Raw genomic sequence first — 23,833 nt, 5'->3', positions numbered from 1 at the left:
TAAGCTATCGGAGAGAGCTGCGGGGTCGGAGAAGAGGAAAAAAGCGGCGGACGAGCACAGAATGAGTATGCAAAATATTTGTTTTAGCCTAATTAACAGATTAACAAAACGAAAGGAAGAGACTGAGAGATATGCTATGGTGCTGAGTTTGGTTCATATGCGATTTGTGTGGCGCGGCTACGAAGGTCCACGGAAAGGAAACCGAGATGACAGAAATAAAGTAAACACATTGCAGTTTCGAATGATCTGTATGACCAAAAATAATCCGTGTATCATTCGATCATTCGTCTTTTGATTTAATATTGAAAGTAGAAAAATTAGAAAACGGCTACTTTTTCGTTTTTTTCCAAAAAACGAGAAAGGAGAATTCAGCTTAAATTTTCGTTTTTCGTTCATGGGTGGAAAAATGAATAAACAACTTGAATATTTGATTTCTACATGTGGGCAGGAATTAAACACCCCTTTCTGCTGATTGGTCAGCTGAAGATCAAACCGTGCCTTCATCAGTTCTTCTGCAGTATCACGCAGCAGAATAATAGTCCTCTGCTGCTGCAGTTGTACTAATTTTTAACACATTTATTGCAACTACATTTAATCTTTTTTTCATCAAACAAACAGTTAAATGAATAGGTTGACACAACTCATACTGGGGCAGAGTCTAGACAGGGCTTTCTTCTGTGTAGATATAAATTCTATTCTTTGCATCAGCTGGGCATGGCAGGTACCCTGCTCACCCAGTAAGTCTGTTTGTTTAATTAATTAATTAATTAATTTGTTTAAAATTAATTTTGTTTTTTTATAATACTTCTGTGGGTATTTTGGTGAAAGTAACTCAAATGTAACTCAAAAGTAGTGTAACGCATTACAATTCAGAGACAGTAATATTGTAATGTAACTAATTACTTTCAAAAGACAGTAACTAGTAATATATAATGTATTACATTTTGGAAGTAACTTGCCCAACACTGCTTATCACATACCAGTGATTTCACAATGGTCCATATTTGATATCTGTTTTGTTTGATTTCTCGCATTTCCATGTGTAAATGTGTGTGTGTGTGCATATACGTATTGTGTGTAAAAAGGGGGTTTAAACCTTGAAAATAACTAATGCTGCAATCAAGGTCGCGGCACTATGAGAGGATTCTTCCTCAATGTGTCAGGAGATGATCAGAATAGCAACTAGAATGCAGTAGCGGAACAAGTGGTGTGTGTGCATGTGTGTGTTTGTGTGTACCTGCCACTCTGGCTAGCTGGGCCGTGCTGATGTTTCGAGCATTGGGGCGCACTCGAAAGGTTACTGCTGGACCCAGAACCCTGAGAGACACAGAGAAGAAAAAGAGCGAGAGAGGAAGAGACAGAGCGAGAACGAGACAATAAGGAGAAAACAAGAAAGAGGAGATAAAGATTAACAGAATGCCAGTATGCAGTGAGTGTGATGAGCTAAAACTGTTGCAGTTGTGAGTCATGAACATAATCTTTTATCATTTAAAAAATACATTGTTGCAGACACAGTCAACTGCAGCACCACAACACCACAGTTAAAACAGCAGATCACTAGGGAATATTGCGTTTTGGTTAATTTTCTTACGACAGATCTGTGCCGTTAGCTTCCTTCTCTGCTTTTGACATAAATTGACAAGTTTTTCCTCCATGAAATAAATCCTCACGGGAAACCTGATGTTCTTAAGAGTTGTCTAAAATGTTTAGTGGATCAACACCATTCAGCAAACAGGTCTAAATGGAAAAGTAAAAAAGTAAAATAAATAATTATTTTTAAAAAATTGCTCACAGACTCAATACATTGGATTTGAATCTCTTTGCAGCATTTGAATTGGTGATCCAGAAATGTTGTGCAAATGCATGATGGCATTTCGTACAAATGGCATTTGTGATTGAGCCAAACAGCTGTCTGGGTGAGATCCCAGCAGCAATCCTCATTCATTTATCTATTTTAACAGAGAATCCTGTGAAGTATAATATTTCATGGTGAATTGTTCCTTTAAAGGGAATGGAAATGCTTTTTAAAAATGCTAAATATATTCAAAACTGACACAGTTAAAACAAACCGTCACACATCGCCTCACGAACAGAAAAACAAACTCAGGCAAAGGAAGAGAAGGATCTGCAAACTGGCACGCCACCATGACACCAACACAGACCCGCAGATGAGCTACTGTTCAACATGTCTGTTTATCAGTTAAAGATGACTAAAGCAGTGAATGGGATGGTTAGTTTACAAACATGCAGTTGTTCAACAAGGGATCTTCCTGGTTTACTGATTCTGTGGCAGATGCATTTATCTGGGACGCAGCTCTGGAGCTACTCCCGCTGCGGACCAGGGTGAAGTGAGGGTCACAAATAGAGAGAAAAAAAGAGGATAGAAAAAGAGAAGAGCGGAGAACATAAAAGAGAAAAAGAGAGAGAGGTGGAAGACTGGAGGAATGAATCTGTCACCAGAACAAAATCCCATTCACACGTCAGCAGGTGGCAAGAGCAAGTCCAAGGTAACCTCTCATCCTCAGTAGAATTAACACACACAGACTCCCAGATATCTGCTGGAAAATAATAGAGCTTCTTGAGTCTCATGTCTCATTTTATTCTTATTATATTTTAAATTATTGTAAGCCATAGCTCGATGTTAAACCATAAAGACTTGCTCTCAGTTTTAAAAATAATATCCACAGCAGGAAAAACAGTATAGTCAACTAAAACAGTAATCTATTTTTAAGATTAATTGTTTTGAAAAAAGAAACTGTATTGTTAATGTGCTAATTTTAATGTATTTTTATTTATGATATACATATATTATTTACGGTCAGGTCTGAATAAGGTGATTTTTTTGGCTACCATGCATGCCCTCCTACATGCACTTGAGCTTTTTAATATCTACAAAAACATAATTCTCCTAACAAATACACACATTATGGCTCTTATTATTTACTTTCCCTACGCCAATTTCCACCCATCTTTTGCTTTCCTCTCTATACCTGAGCACACACCTCTATTTGGCTTCTGGAAATTTCTGGATGAAAAGAGTGGTTGTTAAAGCTAAATAAACACAATGGTCCAGACTCCTGTTTATAACAGCATCAGTGCTGATAAGTTATCAGTAAAATGCCACCAACGTCCAGTACACAGAGGGAGGAAAGCCATAACATAACGATACTGCTTCTGCTTGGCTCCTTTTGCACCATAGGGGAGAGTGTGGGATGGAGATGATAGGTAGACTGTGTGTGTATATGTGGGTTGTAGAAAAATACATAAGCGAGTGAGAGAACGAAAGAGAGGTAGAATTAGTGTAAATGAATGCGTGTGTGTTAATGTTTCGATGTGTATAAGGGAACAATATTGTCTGATTGCAAATCCACGATTGCGTGTATGTGTTTTTCTGTGCCCCCTACTGTCTGCACACAGTACAACCCTGACGTCATGTCTGGAGTTCAGAGAGGTGCTACGCTGACTCTTTATGTAACTGCAACACAGTGCGAAGCCAAAACATGGCAGCACTGCGTTTGAGTGTACAAACGTTTGCGTGAGTGTGTGATGAATTTTCCTGATCATTGACTGCTTATATGATCGTATGAGCAGAAGCTTGCTTCTGCACTATGTAGTCTGCTTGTCCACTTTTCTAGCCGTCTTATCTTTAGTCCAAAAATGTCATATTACATTATGACATAATGTTTTATATAAGAGTGAACATCATCCAGTACACCTTTCCATTATTTCTCAGAAAAGATGAAAAGCATTAGATGACAAAAGATACATTAGCAGGTAGCTGTGTAAATAGATATAAGGCCCTATTCAAGAGAGGAAATTAATCATACGCAGAGACACAGCTCAACTGGAGAGCACTCAACTACACACACATATTGTATTTCTTTTCTATTTCAGTGAGGTCTGAATATGAGGAAATGAATATGTTCCTCAGGTGATGAAAAATGTCCTTCTTTCATTAATAAATTGATATATGCTTGATACAGTTAAAAAGGTTGGGCTCCGCAAAATGTTTTTTCATGTTTTTAAAAGAAGACTCTTATGCTCACCAATAAGTAATATTGTGAAATATCACTACTTATTTTACTGCTTTCTGTTTTATAAAATGTTATTTATTCCTGTGATGGAATAGCTGAAATTTCAGCAGCCATTACTCTTCAGTGTCACACGATTTTTCAGAAGTCATTCTAATAGGGTGCTCAAGAAACATTTCTTCTTATTATTATTATTAAAAATAGTTGTTCTGCTTATTTCAGGATTCTTTGATGAATAGGAAAATCAAAAGAACAGCATGCGTTTGAAAAAGGAACATTCTGTAACATTATAAATGTCTTTACTATAACTATTGATCAATTTAATGCATCCTTACTGAATAACACTTTGAGAAAAAATGCTTTGAATGGTAGTGTAATTATGATCTATAAAGCGCTTTTCTTTCTCTCTCTCTCTCTCTCTGTGTGTGTGTGTGTGTGTGTGTGCACATATTTTGTTGACAACTTCATTACAAAAAGCAAATTAAACATGAAAAAAACTAACCAGAAACATCCTCATTTGTAAAAACAATATAGAAATAAAGTAAATTGTGTTTTCTGTTAGGGTGAGAATGTGTATGCGTATATTAAATAATAGAAGTCAAGTAAAGCTGGTTGCGTGAGAGAAGGAGTGCAAGAAATTAGTAATTGCATTAAAATTTCTGTTATCCTTGCACATAAAGCTTCATTTATTACGTGTGTGAGTGAAATGCAACCACAACAAGTTTCTCAGTGAAATACAAGAGTGCCAGAAAGCATTTGTTGCATTCCAAACAATTAAGCAGAAAGCTGTCTTTAATCTGTGCACTTGTAGAACATCGGTATCATCAGAAAATATGCTGTAATTGAACTGAAATTTACCACTGCTGGCAGGTCAGAATAACACACACCTACACACACCGAGATGCATTCTTTCTCTCTCGCCCTCTCTCTGAACCATTTATATAAAGCTTGAACTTATATGCATAGAATTCAGAGCACACTCCTAATCACTGTGCTGTCACTTGAAAATAAGTACTTAGCCCAAACTATTCTGCAAAATGGAAAAACAAAACAAAACCACAGGTGAAGTGTTCCATTAGTGCCATTAGTGTGTCGACCAGCATGAGACTGTCTTCAACAATTATGTATGTGTGTGTGTGTGTGTGTGCACGCATGCACTTACGAGAGCTGTAGAAAATCTGTTACATGAAGGCTGACTCTCTCAGCTAAGAGATCCATGAGGTTCAGCCCCTGATCAGTGGACAGCGAACTAAGTATGGACAAAAAGGAGAAGAGAGAAAAAAAAACAATTAGCTAGACCTGTACATTTTCACAAGAAAACTAAGGTGTTGCGAGTGGTTGCCAGGGTGTTGCTAAGGGTTTACAAAATGTTCTATGTAGTTTTTAAAATGTAGCCATGCAGCTAAACTCTCAGAAAAAAAATAATACAGAATCTGTCACTTGGGCAGTACCCTTTCTGAAGGTACACCTTTGGGTATTTGAATATTTGTATCTAAAGTGTACATATTAGTACTTATATGGTACATATCGGTACCCTTTCAAATGACCAGAAACAGCTTCTGTACCTTTTTTTCTGACAGTGTAGGCTTTATAACTTAAAATTCCTAAGTCTCTGATATTTTGATCTGACTCAGGTCTCTCCTTTACTTAAAGTCAACAAATCCAATTGCTTAAAAGGGTACATACTAGTACATTTCTCCTGCTCGATTTAAGGTATGATTCATGTCTATAGCGTAGTTACACATCATAGTTTAATATTTAGGGCTACAACAAAGGTTCTCAACCTTGGGATTGAAAAAAATTAACACAATTGTTCTAGGATAAACATGACAAAATCTGCAAAATATAACAATTAATATTTAAAACATGCCTTTCAACACCAGAAGTTATAAAATAGTTAAATATGAGGTCTATCAGTAATAGATGAGAACATTTACACTTGAACACAGCTCACATGAAATATACAGAGAGCAGAGAGTGCATAAAAACACATAGGGAATAGGACACAGGTGGCTTGTATGCTTTGATAAATCACCTGTATTTTCCAGCAATGAGGCAAACAATAAGGTGTAAATCGAATCTCTGTGAAGTGTGATGTCTTTATGATATGGCCACGCCAGCCCGAGTTAAAACACACGCACTCACTCACACATCAGAACACGTGCAAACACACACGAAGCGACTTGCACACAAGCCTAAAGAATGATATGCATTTAAATGGAAGCGTATTCACACACATGAGAAAGAAAGTGAGAATTAGAAGATGCTAGAGTGCAACTGTTTTCCTGATGCTTTTTCACGCCTACCACTGCCTTCCAATACACACTTACACACTTTTAAATCTCCTTTTTGAGAATGTGTCTGTCTTTTCAGGTACTCCTAGTTAAATGGGACTGCAGTAAGCGAGCCTCTGTGAGATAAATCAAGTCATTGGAGATGCAGTGGCTGTGGATGCCATAATCTTTCGCTTTGAGAAATGTACACAACCATTTACACACTAACACTAATATACACAGAGAGGACGGGTGAGGGAAACCAAATAAATTGCAATATGGAATGCAGTAACATAAACTGAGTATGAACACTAAATGACAAAAGCAAATGTGACTGAGAGAGTTAAAGACTCCATTATGAATAGAAATCATTGTAACCATGTAAAACCACAGATGACTCCTTATTACCATGGTTAGATCAATTTCTATAAAACATACACTAGTCTTGTGATGAAAATGTTGCCTAAAAATGTGCAGAAACTGTAGTTATAACATATGTATAGGGCCATGCTCTGATAAAATACTGGAATATGATACACTGCAAAATCATTTAAAATAAAATTGCCAATGCTACATCAGTGATTACTGATTTTGTGACTGAAGCAAAAAAAGAAAAAAAAACAGTATAGTAAATTTTTATTTATATATTTGTTTGTACTGTATAAATAACAAAGGACCTTGGTTTCCAAATGAAATACAAAACTTGCTCTCATTGGACCACTGGGCAACAGTCTAGTTCTTCTCCTTAGCCCAGGTAAGACGCCTCTGACGTTGTCTGTGGTTCAGGAGTGGCTTAACAAGAGGAATACGACAACTGTAGCCAAATTCCTTGACACGTCTGTGTGTGGTAATAATGTGGTAATAATGCCTTGACCCCAGCCTCAGTCCATTCCTTGTGAAATTCTTGAATCGATTTTGCTTGACAGTCCTCATAAGGCTGCGGTTCTCTCGGTTGGTTGTGCATCTTTTTCTTCCACACTTTTTCCTTCCACTCAACTTTCTGTTAACATGCTTGGATACAGCACTCCGTGAACAGCCAGCTTCTTTGGCAATGAATGTTTGTGGCTTACCCTCCTTGTGAAGGGTGTCAATGATTGTCTTCTGGACAACTGTCAGATCAGCAGTCTTCCCCATGATTGTGTAGCCTAGTGAACCAAACTGAGAGACCATTTTGAAGGCTCAGGAAACCTTTGCATGTGTTTTGAGTTGATTAGCTGTTTGGCATGTCACCATATTCTAATTTGTTGAGATAGTGAATTGGTGGGTTTTTGTTAAATGTGAGCCAAAATCATCACAATTAAAAGAACCAAAGACTTAAACTACTTCAGTCTGTGTGCATTGAATTTATTGAATACACGAGTTTCACAATTTGAGTTGAATTACTGAAATAAATGAACTTTTCCACGACATTCTAATTTATTGAGATGCACCTGTACGTTACTGTTCAAATGTTTTGGCTCAGTAAGATTTTTTAATAAATTAATACTTTTATTCAGCAAAGCTGCATTAAATTGGTCAAAAGTGATAATCAAGGCATTTATGATTTTACAAAAGATTTCTATTTCAAGTAAAATCTTTTACACTTTACATTCATTAAAAAAATCATGAAAATAATGTATCACAGTATCCACAAAAATATTAAGAAGCACACTGGTTTTCAACATTGATAAGACGAATTGTTTCTTGAGCAGCAAATCATTGTTTTAGAATTATTTTTTAATTATTATATGAAAATTAAGCTTTGCCATCAAAGGAATAAATGCCATTTTAAAATATGATAAAATTGAAAACAGTTATTTTAAATAATAATAAAAATAATATATTTCACAATATTACGGTTTTCACTGTATTTTGATCAAATAAATGCAGCCTTGCTGAGCATAAGAGACTTCTTTCAAAAACATACTGTAGATCCATGTATCCTTCATGAGTGCATACATCTTGTTTCTCATCATGACAGTCTATGTAAGTGTTTCTGTAGAATTTATACTTACTCTTCAGTTATAATGTAGCCAAAATCTTCATCATGTGGACTTGAATATGCTGCAATATTCACTTCCACTCTCACACCCTTCTTTTCCACCTCCTCCTTCTCCATGGAATGTTGTTGTGACTCTTTTTCTGATTTAACCCCTGGTTCCACTTTCGGAGAACCGTGCATCCACTGTGCTACCTCAGCGTCCTCCATTGGCTCTATATCTAAAGTGTCAGGTTCCATTTTATTCCTCATCAGGTCCAGTTCTGTTTGCGTTGTCCGGCTCTGGACATTCTCCAAACTAGCCCTCAATGGGCTTCCAGCATTTGGCTGGTCAACGTACCCCAGAAAAGGCTCTTCTGCTTGGGGAGGACGCACAGATCCAGGGCCAGAGTTATGATCCAGGAACTCTAGCAGCTGGCTGATGAAACCTTTGTCCTGGAAACAGAAAATTAAACTGGGAATTCTATTGACTATCACAAAAATATGAGTCACATGGCCCTGTGTATTTCCACATATTACCTTATCATCAGATTTAAGGGTAGTATCTTCTGCTTCTGTAAACATAATTTAAAATTATAGTAAAGATCATGGCTCTTGATTGATCAAAAATGTCTATACTTAAGGATTGTAACTAGGGTTTTAAAACATGTGTAACCAGGAACTAATCAAATATTTTTCTTTGTTAAGGGGTGACTACCTTTATGTGTGCTGTCGCCATCTGCTTTCTCCATCTGATGTAACTCTTGACTTGGTTCCCTCTTTGCTTCCACTTCATCCTGTGTGGCTTCTCTACCTTTGACCCCTTCCACTCCATCCACCACCTGCAGGGCCTGGGTGATGACTTTGGAGAGCTTGTCCAGGTCCTTTGGGGTCAAAGTATCCACACTGACGCTCTGACGTCCGAGCTGGTTAACCACTCCATCAATGAACTTCTCTGAGAGAAAACAGAGGCAAAGATAGAAAAATTATCTGGTATTTTGCAAGTGTACAAACCCCCCCTGCTCTAATTTGTATGACCCCTATTTGATTAAAAAAGGTATAAAACCATCACGAAACTGTCAGTGTTTGCGTGCAATCAATAAATGGTATTTACAGGGTAATTGCTCAGCACATTATGCTTAATTCATCTGACATAAGTATTTGGAGCCAGACTGTGTTTCTCATCTCTACCTCAGTCTCTTTCTGATTAAGGTAAATTTATAATTTAATAATTGTGCTTTTTAAAATTTTGGGAAATGAATTATCATAATGATATCAATGTTTCTTCAGTCATTTCAGACTGATCCTGAACATGGATAATTATAATGCAAAAACTCATCACAGCCAATATAATATGACCCTGTTTCTCCTTATTAACATAAAAGGTGTTTGATTAAACATAATATGTTAAACATAATATTCTTTATTTGTTTCTCCTGACTTCTTTTTTAACGCACATATAAATATTTATATAACATATACAGTATAACCAGGGGCGCCTTAAGATAACCAGAGGCCCCTGGGCTACAGCGTTACAGTAGGCCCCCCTTTCCCTAGATAACTTTTTTTAAGCTTCCTGACAATTATTTATGTCAAATTTCAGATTCCAGACAGATTTTTCCCTTGTTGATATGCCAATTAACATTCACAACCCTGTTCTGCGTAAAATGTGAATATAAGTGAATATGCAAATTCATTCTTTGCCAGAAGGTGGCGCTTGTGGAACAGCTACATAAAGTAAACATTATGTTATTACAGGCATTATACAGAGGTAATATGAAAAGATAATGCCATTAAAACTTTCCTGGCCGAAATGTGAGTTTACAGGTATGATTTCAACGCCATAAATTACACAAAATATTCATTATTCATCATCAGTAGATCGAAACAACTCTTGGCAAGTTGGCATAAATGTGAGCTATTTGGTGACTGCTAACTGCGTTTTTATTTTGAAACGTGCCGTGCTCACGCTTAATTAAATCAATCATAGCTGTTCAAAGTTTAATGATCACATTTAAACAATAGGATGATTCCTATTCTTCCATCCCCAGATTTAAGATTGAGACTCTGAAGCAGCATGTTGGAACACAGTGACTGAATCTAAAACCTTCAGCTGACACACAGATTACATCCACGCAAGTCACTGAACTCGCACTGTATGACGTTACAGAAAGTTTTCTGGTCCAGCTCCTTTCACACAGCAGTGTTGTGTTTCTTGTTGATCTGTACATTAACATAAAGTCACTCTCGTGCTGGGCTTTACTAGTGCATGCATTGTGTATTTCGCTAGTATATCGGTGGAATACTTGGAATATACCAACTATACAAACTGTGTGGGGGAAACTTAAACTGACCCATTCACTATAAACTACAACCAGGGCATTGCTGAAAATGAGTGTTTACAAAATGCTGTTGTCACTGCTGCAAATTCCCATATATTCAAATAATTATTCGAAAAAATATAATTTCCTTGCAGGCAGTGGGCCCCCTTCCCAGTGTAGGCCCCTGGGCTTCAGCCCGTTAAAGCCTGTGCATTAATGCGCCCCTGAGTATAACATATATACATATAGAAGAAGAAGGATTAGCTCACCATCTACTGAACTGAGGGCTTCCTTGTAAGCAGGGCTGCTTGCTGAAGATTTGAAAAACAATTTTTCGATTTGGGGCTTTGGAGGTTGCTTGGAAGCTCCTGGCAGTTTTTCTATTTTGGTAGCTGGAGTGCGCTGAAGGCTGAAGTAACGCAGCTTTCCCTGTGTTTGACCTTTACCAGGATCTTGTGCTCTCATGGGCCCAGCTTGATACTGCTGAAGCTCAGCGAGAGGTACTCCAGTACGATCCTGCTCATAACCAGTGAAGTATGATCGACCTGGGGGGGGCTGTCCCACAACGGCCTGGAGGTCAGGCTGGCCTTGTAGGAAGGAGATGTGGGGTGAAAGAGGCTTCTCTTTGAGCTGGATTACACCCTTGTGATTACGGGGGCCATCTCCCTTGTACTATGGGAGAAGAATAAATAAATATGTAAATAAATACATAAATAATATACATAATATACATATTGTTTTGTAAAAATATCTTTATCAAAAACTGACCAAAGATAATAATGTTTAAAGAGTTTCAGCCTCATTTTAACATTGTATCAGCCTCCCTCTTTTAGCTCTGCATATTGTTCTGCTCTATTTGAGAGATTATATAAAATAATTATATTCTTCCCACCTTTGCAGAATAGAAGGCCAAGCTGGCTTTAGAACAGCAGGGTGGACTTCACTGAACAAACCAGCACATACACGGCTGGCTCCAAAAGCACTGCAGGGTACTAATGTTCAATAGTGCAGTGAACTTTTCAACTCTCGTGACTGTTAACTTCAAGAACAGTTGTTTGGTGATGGTGTTTTTTAGTACCAAGCAGGTTGCACCTCTGATTGCATGTCCCCAGTAGTGATGTTCTTATCTGACAGTTGTCTAATGGAAGTGCAGAGCAAGTAGCAATACATGGCTATTTTTGCAAAATCTGACATTCCACAGCATGTGCAGTGCACTTGTTAAAAGTGCATTAAAATAATGCATTTAGTAACTACTATATTTTATACACCTTGAAAGCATATCCATGTATGTGTGGTAGTTCTGCCCAGTTGTTTACAGTCTCAAGCTGAAAATATGCCCTTCCAAAAACTACTCATTTCACTTTTAGGGAGAACTGCCATATAGTCACTATATGCATCCAAATGCTTCAAGTGATATGTGAGTAAACAGAACTATTCTTTTATATAGTTGCTGGAGACTCACCTTCCAAAGCACTTGCTGCCCTTGAGGACTCTGTTTGAAGGAGGCAACATCAGAAGGAAGGAAACCTTGAAGGTACCTCTGCAGTGTCCTGCTCACTTCTTCTTTCTGAGTCTTCAGCTTCCTGTCCCCATTGGGAATGTTTATAATACAATTCCATGTTTAAAAACAGATAAACAGATGATAGTAGATAAAGTGTCTAGAATACAAACCTGTCTGGATCAGACTATCACTTTACTCTATGGTTCCATTTGTGAACATTAGATACTTTTACAGTATTTATACAGCTTGATTAATGTTTATTTCTACACATACTAATACACTTTAAGATTTCAAGTTGCATATATCAACATTATTTAATGAATCATGAACAAACAATAATTAACTATGAATAATAGTATATTTATAAATTATCGTTAACCTAGATAATTAAACGCTGCACAAATTATTTCAAGACACCAAATGCATAAACTAAATGTTAACGAAAAAAACTTGTGTTACTAAAATGTCTTATCAATAACTGTTACATAAAGATACTAAAACTGAATTAATAAAAGAACTACAACAAAAGTTTCCATAAACACATTATCGTCACGGATGCTAAACATAACATAGGATTTAGGAGCTCACCTGGAATTGCCATTGAAACGAGAAAAGGTGTTTGTAAATCCTTCAAGACGAACCTTGGGTAGTTGTGAGAGCTCTTTTGAGATTACCTCCTGAGTTGTGTCATCCTGCCAAGTATATCCTATAATAAAGCGGACAGAGAGAACCATAAAGTAACATACATAAACTAACCGGATTATATTCAAAGAAACCCCGCTTACACCTTGGATTGCTGACATTTAAAAAGGCATTACAAAGACCAGACAAGAGAAACTATTTTAAGTCACCATCATGACTGAAGCACACTGCTGCTCTCTATGCCCACAAGCAGAACATTAAATAACTTGCTGCTGATATTCAAAGTATTCACGTTAATTAGTCCATATCTTTTCATGCAGACTAAAGACTTGCACAGTAACCTGAAGAATTGCATATGCAATCATTCACCTGAATTTAGCATTTTAAAAAATGCTGCACTTTAAGGAATGTCAAACTTCTGGTCAACATCAAATCTAATTCTGCATCTCACCAAGAAAAAAACAACAACTAGGAATGAAACAAGACCGGGGCAGGTCAGAATCACAAAGCTTTCTGAATTCCATGGAGGAGAAACATAAATAAAAAAACACCAAACTGATGCATCAAATCCCATCTCGTGCATTCTGAAAACGTGTTCACCCAGCTTTCATGCAAATGTCACCAAATCAGACATACTTGAGATTGTTCACCACACTAAGGGACACAGGTATGCGGTGATTGAACGGATGGATGGGAGGAATGTCATTAACCAGCCACAGATGCAGAGGAACGAATAAAGATCTGAAGAGCATCTCCTTAAGCCCCTATAGATGTGACCTCATTAGCCTTCCACCAGCCTCCGACATTCAGCCCTGTTAATCTGTTTTCTTGGAAACATGATGGGTGGGGGGCAGACAATGTAAATCTCTTATTTACATATATTGCTAAAAATGGCATAAGACAGATCGTGGGCTTACAGTGGGGCCTCGGCTCAGCTGGCTTACAATTAAATATCATCTGCCACCATCTGTGGATTCTATACCTCACCAAATAGCATGTTGGGTGAAAGAGAGAAAATGTCATATTAGAGATACTGTGACTTTTTGAGGGATCCGAAGATGTGTGTTAATAATATAACATGCAAAACATTTAGGGCCGGTTTCACAGACAGGGCTTAGACTAACCCAGGATTAGGCCATAGTGCAATTACGACATTTAAGTAATTTTTTATAAACGTGCTTGGGAAAAAAACATTACTGGTGTGCATCTGAAGACAAAACACAGGCATTGCTATATTTTAAGATGAGTCAGTGCAAGTTTCTTTCATTTTAGTCTAGGACAAGGCTTAAGACTTATATGTGAAACCGGGGGATATTCAATTTTTTAAAGATAGATTTCTTGTCAATTAATTTATCAACAAAGTGTTTGCTATAAGCTTTTTATTTGATGATGAGACAAAAATGAGTATCATGACATAATTGTAATCAAAATGAACAGTTGATGAAAATATGACAAGAGAAGGTGCTAGTCAGAATATGCATATCATGTTGTGAATACACTCAATCCATAATGCACTTAATAACTAAAGCATAAAGAGACTGCTGGTTAAATACTGTATTAATTTTAACCTGTACACTCTCAGAGAAAAAAGGTACAAAGGCTGTCACTTGGCAGTATCTTTTAAAAAAGTCAATTTTTGTACTGTTTAGGTATTAATATGTACACTTTAGGTACTGATGCGTACCTTTAAGGCACCAATATGGACCCTTTAGATACAAAGATGTACCTTTTGAATAGGTACCATCCCAGTGACAGCTTTTGTACCTTTTTTTCTGAGAGTGTATCAACATTTAACATGTTTGAGTATTTGGTTTAATTTTGCACAATTTCAACTAAAATTTTATTTTTATTCACTAAAATTAGTCGCCATTTAAAAACTAACTAAAATGAATGAACAAGAACAAACTTAATGGATATTTTCATCCAAAACCAAAAATAACTAAAAGAAAAAAACAGCATAAAAATTCAGTTAAGAGAACAGCATAAGAGAAATTGCAAGCACAAGGACAGCTGAGCATTTATGTGTTACGCCAGCATTTACCCTCCATGGAAACACACACACTTACAATGTTGTTATACCTTCCTGTCACCCACGAGCGCTACACCCTTTTGCCTCAGCAAAGGTCCACCTCATTAGGTCTTGGATGGAGCCTAATATAATGTGCTACTACTAATTAGCAGACAGGTCATTGATGTCGCTGCTATCAAAATATGTGAGGGGTGATGGTGGGGGGTGTCTTCCACGCATCTATTGCTTTTTTTAAGAGAACTCCATGATCTTTAAATATTTAAATCCCTTTTTCAGCAACAGACTTGCCTTCCATTCTTTGTTTTGACTGGCTTTTGGTTGTGCGGGGCAATACGCAAATGGGTGCACAAGTTAATGTGGAACCATCTTCCAATTAGTGAAGCTGACAAACATTGATTTAATTCTGTTCATCATGAATTGCCTAATTTATTGTGATAGTATAATAGCATAAATTAGGCAGGGGGACAGGTGGGCTTTTCCTGGATTATAAGGGATTTCCATAGTATCTTCATGAACTAATTAATTTAACTCAGGTGGCACACTCCACAAATACGGTACAGCCTGGTGTCCCATTATTTTAACCATTAGAGGCACAAATCAATTTTTTTTTCAGTTGTCATTGTGAGAGCAAGCTGATATGTTTGCAATACTGTTATCTAGCATAAAATTAATTCAGCATTAAAAGTAGCTAATTTCAAATGCATTAAAAGGTGGTACTGCCAATATATTATACTGTAGCAATATATACAGTATATATGATTTTATACATGCTTTTGCCCCCTTTCTAAAAAAACAATTAACAATTACAGAACGATCGTTAATTTTTAGATTATCTTTTGCAAAATATCCGGTTTCCATTCAGCCCTTAATTTTTAGTGCCATCTTATACTGACAATTAAGGATCTGAGATCTAATATTCCTTTTCTAAATATGATGAAAGGTCATCGAAACCTCCTTTGCCTCCTACGCACAACACACAAGTCCGATCTACTGCAAAAGCCATCACCATTGGCCAGAAAATGGCAAAAACAGAAAACAGCAATGTGTGTTAGTCAAGCATCTGTTTAGAACAGCATTTAGGAATTCCTCAAGAGAGGGCTTCTGGACAGATGAATACTGTCTGGCTGTCTTGAGTTAAGCCCATGCAAAATGATGTGAACTTTGCTGCAGAGTAACAGTTGCAGAAAGATGGAGAAATAACATGATATTCATAAGCCCTCTATAGAAAAGAGAACCACAGAGAGCTCTGTAGAAACTCTTGACATTTACTGTACTGAAAAGGACTTTTGAAGAAAAAAATACATAAAATTCCCCGAAACTAAAATGTGACTCATATGTAACTCAAATGTTTTGTAAATATGCAAAAAGACAATTAAAAAAAAACATGTCCAAGGACACATGCGCTTCTGCTCTGTTAAAGCACTGATTGCAATAATTGCCAACAATTTATTTTGGAATTACAATATAATAGCCCTGTTTTGTAATGCAGGTTTGATCAGCCCTTCTGACAGTTCACTTTGAGTGTGCAAAGAAGAAATCTAAGTAAAATGTAGGACTCATTATTGAGCATGTTGGAGGGATTACACACAGGCTAACAGGTACCAATCAAATGTGTTTTTCACAGCCTGATCTGTCAGATATAGTGCTTCTCTCACACTATCAAATAAACAACACATATATACATTTGTAGCACACCCAAGATTGTTTGGCAGGGTATAGCATTTTCCCAGCATGCATTGTGGCTGCTGAAATCTAATTTGTTGCCTTTTATTGCTGTTGAATTGTACTGTATTGTTATGCATTTGTGTTCTCCTGTTTATTTGTGTTTTCATGTTATTTGGTATGCCACTTGCAAGTTTTATACCAATGTTTTTGTCCTACTGCTAGTTACCATAGTTGCACAGAATGTGCCAGTTCATTATTTGTCTTGTCATGTCTTTCACTTTTAGTTCAAGCTTAAATACATTTGTATGTGAAATAAATGATGTTAAAATCTGAGCTCCACATAACTATTTATTATCAACCTACAGCTCACCACAGCATCTAATAAGCTGAAAACAAACTGACCATCTAGTTATTATGGTACTATTATATTCTGCACATTACTGTGGAAAGATATTTCAAGAATCAGAAGCAAATGAATTCCCAGGAGTTTTTGAACATCTCACCTGCACGCAAACATCTACACAGGTGTCATGGATGGTTTTAAGAGGTATTCGTCAACAATGTAGTGCACTATTGTGGCCAGTGTCCCCTGCTCTCCTTCTTTCTGTCTTTCTCACTCTTGCTCCCCTGTGTCTCGTCTCTCGTGGGCCATGAGAGTAAGTAGCTCTAATGCACATGTCAAGGTAAATCACTTTGCTTCGCTGAGCTTCTATCTGAACATGGAGTTTCTACCTGGATGATGGTAAGGCCAGAGGTCATTGGAAAGCCTGGAGGGCCTTGTTACACATCTATAAACTTCTCATGGCACCAGTGTCTCTTCATAAGCCTTGTGTTGTGTTACCTGTACCCCACACCAGAACCTACATAATCAGGTACACTATATACATCTAATGAACAAATTTGTATATTTGCAACTATTTTGGAAAATAAACAGTCACTAATTGTTGAATGTACCTGATGTCACGTCACAGCAAAATATATGAGGGAAAAAAGATATTTGGAGATGGAGTATCTGTAATTTAGAATATGTACAATATTATCGGTGTGGAACAGAACACAGGAATGTTGAGACACATTTTTCAAAGATCTATTACATTGGCACCGCATCTTAAAAATGTGACGCTCATGGCATAAGATGTGACTAAGACTAAATAGCCAAAGATGTCTGTCTTCATTTTTGCAGTATAAAAATTGTGCAGATGGAACACAATAAGATATTCTTTGAAATAAATAAATAAATACATACATATAGCCCAAAATCTACCTCAGAAAGACTACAAAGTGGATTGTTATGGACCGTTATAGGCCGGTAATACACCTCAAATCAAGCAATATATTGACTTCAAAAGCATAATTTTGGTCTTCCTTAATAATATAATACTTTTACATTACACTATTGTTCAAAAGTTTGGAGTTGACATGATTTTCTCTTATGCTCATAAAGGTTGCATTTATTATTTCATTGACAAAAAAACACAGTAATATTGTGAAATATTATTACAATTTAAATTACTTGTTTTTCTAAATATTTAAATTCCTGTAAAGGCAAATCTGATTTTTTGTTTTGTTTTTTTGCAGCCATTACTCCAGTTTTCAGTGTCGCAATAAACAATTTGTTGTGCTGCTTAATATTTTGTGGAAACATTCAGAATTCTTTGATAAATAGGAAGCTCAAAGGAACAATATTTATTTGAAATTGTTAGTACCATTATAAATGTATTTGCTATCATTTTTGATCAATTTAATGTGCTCCTGCGAAATAAAGGTATTACATTTTTTTTAAGTAATAATAAATAAATAAATGACCCCTTACTTACCCCTAAATTTAAGTACAGTAGTGTACACTGATCTGTGTGCTTTTATTGGCAAATAAGTCAATAATTGTGATTCATACAATTAATTAAATCAAATTTTACTGAAAGCTGACTGACAGTAAAACATCACTGGCTTTGAGCCTGGCAAACAGCATGAGAAACATTATGCATGACGTAACTTAGACATCCAGCTGAGTATTGTTTTTAAAGAACAAATCACTTTAAATTATTTCAGAGAATCAGTTCTGAGGTATTTCAGCTGTCCATTATAAGTGACCTCACTTTAGAGACAAGCCATTAAATCTGTCTTAATTCCCCCCTCTTTCTCACTCTCCCTTCCAGCTGCTCCTTACCAAACTGTCTGTCTATCACCTCCTATCTGTCCATCTCTATTCATTAATAGCCTTCTACTCCAAAAGACTTAACTTCCCATTATCCCTAGACACACTGACCACAGTTGAAGATCAAAGGGATGGCACGATGCATTATGAGTGGGCTGTAATGTACAAATCCAGGAGCAGGGAAATCTGAAGAACATCTAAAGACAATGGCAAGAAATATGGGGCAGCTCACAGCAAGGGAGGGCTGTCAGTTTGCATAATAGACCCATATGACAAAGAGAGAGCATTCTGGCCATTCGGTCAATGGCATCGATCTAATGACATTGTGCAGGGTGTGCGACGGCGGCTTCACAAATTGCGTGATTTCTACAGCTACTCTAAACGCGTGATAAAGAGAATTGTGAGTCGATGGCATTGATGTTCTCTACATCTATCTGCCTATCTCACGCTGCTGTGAAGAGGAATGTGGAAGGATGTTGGTCTGCTGAAGGGTTCTGTAAGAATTAAAAAGAGTATGTGAATGTGATGGTTTCAAGGCAGATGTGATCAGATGCATGTATAAAAAAGGGGTGTGTGTATAAAAATGTCACACAGACACACACAAACCCAGGGCAAACGGACAAGAAAACAAGATAAGATAACTGCAAACATTTAATGGTTCACACATTGTCATCTGTCTGCTGAATTGGGCACAAATTCATGGACGGAAGCACACAAACAAAACACATGCGCACAACACACAGCCGTTCGAACACACACAAACGCACCCAAGGGAACATCTAAAGACGCCTGAGATCTCCCTTGAAAAAGCGCTCTGAAATTAAAATAAAAACACTGCAACACAGCATGTCAATCAAAAGCCGAGGTTTCAGACACCATCTGCATCCAAAAAGAAAAAAAGAGAGAGAGAGAGAGAGAGGAAGCTGAAAACAGCCTCTCATCCTCCTGATCCCTCTCTTTTTATTTGGCTTGGGTAATTGGAGTAAGTCGGCCATCTCTCTGACTCTCTAATATTCATTACCATGTTGGTAATTTACCCAAAGACGGTTGCGTGCCTTCCACGCTTTTCAACTCTCATTTATGGCTGTTTGAAAAGATCAAGCTGGGAGCAAGCCTCTGCAGCCTATTAAAGGCTCAGATCCTTCACCGAGACAGACAGGATGGAGCATGCTGCCCCCAAATGGCTATGCTGGAGACTGACAACAATAAGCCCTATGTTCTGATTGGTGTCAGAAAACATGCTTTGAATATACACTGCAGTGCAAAAGCAGAGCCAACGTGAGCAGTTCTTATTTACATCCTACTAAATAACATTCTGACAAAGAGAGGTTAAATAAGACCCCTGTACTACTGACTTATAACAGCTACAGTTATGAAGGAAGGTCTTAAATAGATAGTTCACCCAAAAATAAAAATTCTATCATTTACCCACTCTCATGTTGTTCCAAACATGGCTGACTTACTATAAAAGAAGATATTATGAGAAATGTTTCTTGTTCATACAATGAAATTCGTTGGCGTCAAATGTCATTTTAGACCCCAGTGTCCTTCAAAATATCTACTTTTTTGTTTTGCAGAAGAAAGTAATTCAAACAGGTTTGTAACGACATGAGGGTCGGTGAACAATGACAGAATCAACCATCCCTTTTAGACCTTCCTCAATAACCATAACAGTAATAACACAGTTCTAGGGGTCTTATTTCACCTTGCTTTGTCATAATGTAAAAATTTTTTTTTTTAATTTAGGGTGAACTACTCCTGTAAGTCGTATTACAACAAATCTATTTCCTCTCAAATGGTTAGTAAATTGCATTATTACAGCTAAATGAATGTGACTCATCGGATAAAGCGTCTCGGTTACGTATGGTTACCCTCGTTCCCTGAAGGAGGGAACGGAGACGTCACGTCAGATAACCGACGAATTGGGATCTCGCTTAGAGAGACCAATCTACTTCGAGTGTAAACTAAACGAGCCAATGCACACTGACATGCGATTATTGCATCCAGCTGCCGCTGATCACAGCGTGAGTATAAGTAGGCAACAGATGCAGCGCATATTCAGGTTTTCATTGAGGAGCCGAGCCGGTGACCCGGCCGCTCAGCGGTGGTACGGGAGCAGCAAGCCGACCCGAAGCCGGGGCCTCTCAGTGCTTCTACCCGTTTGAGGTGAGAACACAGGAGGATACCGGCTCCACACGAAGGCTATAGAATCTAGCGAATGTTTTAGGGGTCACCCAGCCCGCAGCTCTACAGATATCCGCCAGCGAGGCACCACGAGCTAGCGCCGAGGAGGATGCAACACTTCTAGTTGAGTGAGCTCGCAACCTGAATGGGGAAGGGCACACCCTGTGCCTGATAAGCCAGGGTGATGGCATCCACTATCCAGTGGGCCATCCTCTGCTTAGAGACGGCATTCCCCTTCTGCTGGCCTCCGTGACAGACAAAGAGCTGGTCTGAGGTCCTGAAGCTTTGCGTCCGGTCTATGTAGCACCTTAAGGCTCGGATGGGACAGAGCAAGGCTGGGTCTGCCTCCTCCGAGGGCAGTACTTGGAGGTTCACCACCTGATCCCTGAAGGGAGTAGCGGGTACCTTGGGCACATAGCCAGGCCGGGGCCTCAGGGTTACCTGGGAGTCAGCTGGCCCGAACTCTAGGCACGAATCGTTGACCGAAAATGTGTGCAGGACCCCTACCCTCTTGATGGAGGCCAATGCCAGCAGGAGCAAAGTTTTCGTCGAAAGAAATTTCAGCTCGACCGTCTGCAAAGGCTCAAATGGGCCCTGCTGTAGTGCTGTTAGTACTAGAGTCAGGTCCCAAGAGGGTATGGAGGGGGGCCGTGGAGGATTTAGCCTTCTCGCCCCTTTAAGGAACCTGACGACCAGGTCATGCTTTCCCAGCGACCTCCCTTCTACGGGGTCGTGGTTGGCCGCTATTGCAGCGACATAAACTTTGAGGGTGGAGGGGGACAGCCTTCGCTCCAACCCTTGCTGCAAAAAGGACAGCACGACTCTGATCGGGCATATTCGGGGGACTTCTCGCGGAGAAGAACACCACTCAACGAAGAGGTTCCACTTCAAAGAGTAGGCGTGTCTTGTAGACGATGCATACTTGCGAAGGCCCGCGGCCAGCTGTGTGCCAGTGCATCCGTGCCGAGTGTTCCCTGGGTCAGGGCGAAGAACTACTGGCTGTGAGAGGTTTCTGGAGAGGCAAACAGGTCTACCTGAGCGGCTCTGAAACGTCTCCAAATCAGCTTGCCCGTCTGGGGATGGAGTCACCATTCTCCCGGGCGCGCAGCTCGAGACAGCTCGTCGGCTGCCCAGTTGAGCAGCCCAGGAATGTGACCAGCACGAAGCGACCTCAGATGCTTCTGACTCCAGAGGAGGAGGTGGCGGGCGAGTTGCGACATGCGACAGGAGCGCAGACCACCTTGTCGGTTGATGTACGAAACGGTCGCTGTGTTGTCCGTGCGGACTAGTACATACTTGCCTCGTAAGCGCCCTTTGAGATGGCTCAGGGCAAGGTGCACTGCCAGCGACTCGAGGCAGTTGAGGTGCCAGTGCAGTTGGGGCCCCATCCAAACCCCTGCCACTGCAAGCCCGTTGTACGTGGCCCCCCAGCCGGGGGTTGAGGCATCCGTGCAAACCACAGCATGCCTGGAGATCTGCTCTAGGGGCTCTCCTGCCTGGTGAAACGCAAGATCTGACCACGGGGTGAAGGTTTGGCGGCAGGCCGGTGTAACTTGGACCCGGAAAGTGCTGTGTTGCCACGCCCACCTCGGGACTCGGCCATGGAGCCAGTGCTGCAGCAGTCTCATATGGAGCAGCCCCAGCGGCGTGACTGCCGCCGTAGCTGCCATATGCCCCAGGAGCCTCTGAAACTGTTTCAGTGGGACCGCCATCCTGCTCTTGAATGTATTCAAGCAGTTCAACACTGACTGAGCACGTTCCTGAGACGTGCTGTCTGTTCGACCGAGTCCAACTCCATAACGAGAAAAGAGATCCTCTGCGTCGGGGAGAATTTGCTCTTTTCCCAGTCGATCCAAAAGCCCAACAGGCTGAGGTGTGAAAGTACCAAATCCCTGTGTTCGCACAACTGATCCTGAGACTGAGCAAGGTAATTGAGAATGTGAATGCCCTGGTCTCTCATGGGGACAAGGGCTGCCTCCGTAACTTTCGTGAAGACATGGGGGAACAGGGACAGCCCAAAGGGCAGGACCTTGTACTGGTATGCCCGCCCCTCGAACGCAAACCGCAGGAATGGCCTGTGGCGTGGAAGGATCGAAACATGGAAGTACGCGTCCTTCAGGTTGATCACTGCGAACCAATCTTGGGGACGGATACACCTGAAGATACATTTCTGCGTGAGCATCTTGAACGGGAGCCTGTGAAGGGCCCGGTTCAAGACGCACAGATCCAAGATGGGTCTCAACCCACCGCCTTTCTTGGGTACAATGAAGTAAGGGCTGTAAAACCCCGTCCTCATATCGGCTGGAGGAACCGGCTCTATCGCGTCCTTCGCCAGCAGGACTGCGATCTCTGCACGCAAGACAGGGGCATCTGCTGCTTTCCCTAAAGTAAAGTGGACACCCCTGAACTTGGGAGGGCGCCGGGCGAACTGAATTGCATAGCCGAGCCTGACGGTTCGAAGGAGCCATCGAGACGGGCTGGGTAGCTCTAGCCAGGCTCCCAGACACCGTGCAAGTGGCATCAATGGAACTACAGGCGTACCCGCAGTGGGGCAGCGCGGAAGAACGCAGGGACCCGGCCCGGGCGTCTCGTAGCCGTTCCGAGGTGGGGTCTGGGTGTGTGTCTCCCGAAGAGCATCTCCCTCAATCTCTGGGTCGCCCGTCTCAGGGTCTCTTGCTCTTTCGCTTACCACCAGGTCTGCAGGGGCCTGGACGGGCGGGGCGGCTGCCCTGCGACCGGATCCTCGGCGCAGCTTTGCTGGAGGCGGCTGCGGACGCTGCACGGGAGCGGGGGCGGCGGCCGGGGGCCGTCCTCGGTGACGAGCGGGCTGAGGCGCTGCCACCGGTGGCCGGGTGGAGGCAGCAGCTGCACGCTGGGGCAAGATGTACCTGATGGCCTCAGTCTGCTTTTGGGCAGCGGAGAACTGCTTGGCAAAGTTCTCCACCGTGTCACCAAAAAGGCCAGTCTGGGACACGGGGGCGTTCAAGAATCGTGTCTTGTCCGTCTCGCGCATGTCAGCCAGACACAGCCAGAGATGGCGCTCCTGGACCACCATAGTGGACATCGCACGACCCA

General features: G+C 40.1%; 1 protein-coding gene across 3 annotated transcripts in view; it reads right to left on the bottom strand.

Moving 5' to 3' along the window:
- Positions 1-23,833, bottom strand: part of LOC107591002 (receptor-type tyrosine-protein phosphatase N2-like) — a 212,802-nt gene that overhangs the window by 136,881 nt on the left and 52,088 nt on the right. For all 3 annotated transcript variants that reach the window (XM_016279986.1, XM_016279988.1, XM_016279987.1), the window contains 8 exons: positions 12,672-12,789; positions 12,045-12,165; positions 10,852-11,254; positions 8,980-9,216; positions 8,802-8,836; positions 8,299-8,717; positions 5,194-5,280; positions 1,238-1,317 (listed from right to left, as the gene is read on the bottom strand). In XM_016279986.1, coding sequence (XP_016135472.1) covers positions 1,238-1,317; positions 5,194-5,280; positions 8,299-8,717; positions 8,802-8,836; positions 8,980-9,216; positions 10,852-11,254; positions 12,045-12,165; positions 12,672-12,789 — 1,500 coding nt within the window. The remainder of the gene's footprint in view (positions 1-1,237; positions 1,318-5,193; positions 5,281-8,298; positions 8,718-8,801; positions 8,837-8,979; positions 9,217-10,851; positions 11,255-12,044; positions 12,166-12,671; positions 12,790-23,833) is intronic.

The sequence above is a fragment of the Sinocyclocheilus grahami genome, unplaced genomic scaffold (assembly GCF_001515645.1).
Source record: "Sinocyclocheilus grahami isolate Dianchi unplaced genomic scaffold, SAMN03320097.WGS_v1.1 scaffold136.1, whole genome shotgun sequence".
Taxonomy (NCBI): domain Eukaryota; kingdom Metazoa; phylum Chordata; class Actinopteri; order Cypriniformes; family Cyprinidae; genus Sinocyclocheilus; species Sinocyclocheilus grahami.
This window is presented reverse-complemented; position numbering and strand designations above follow the sequence as displayed.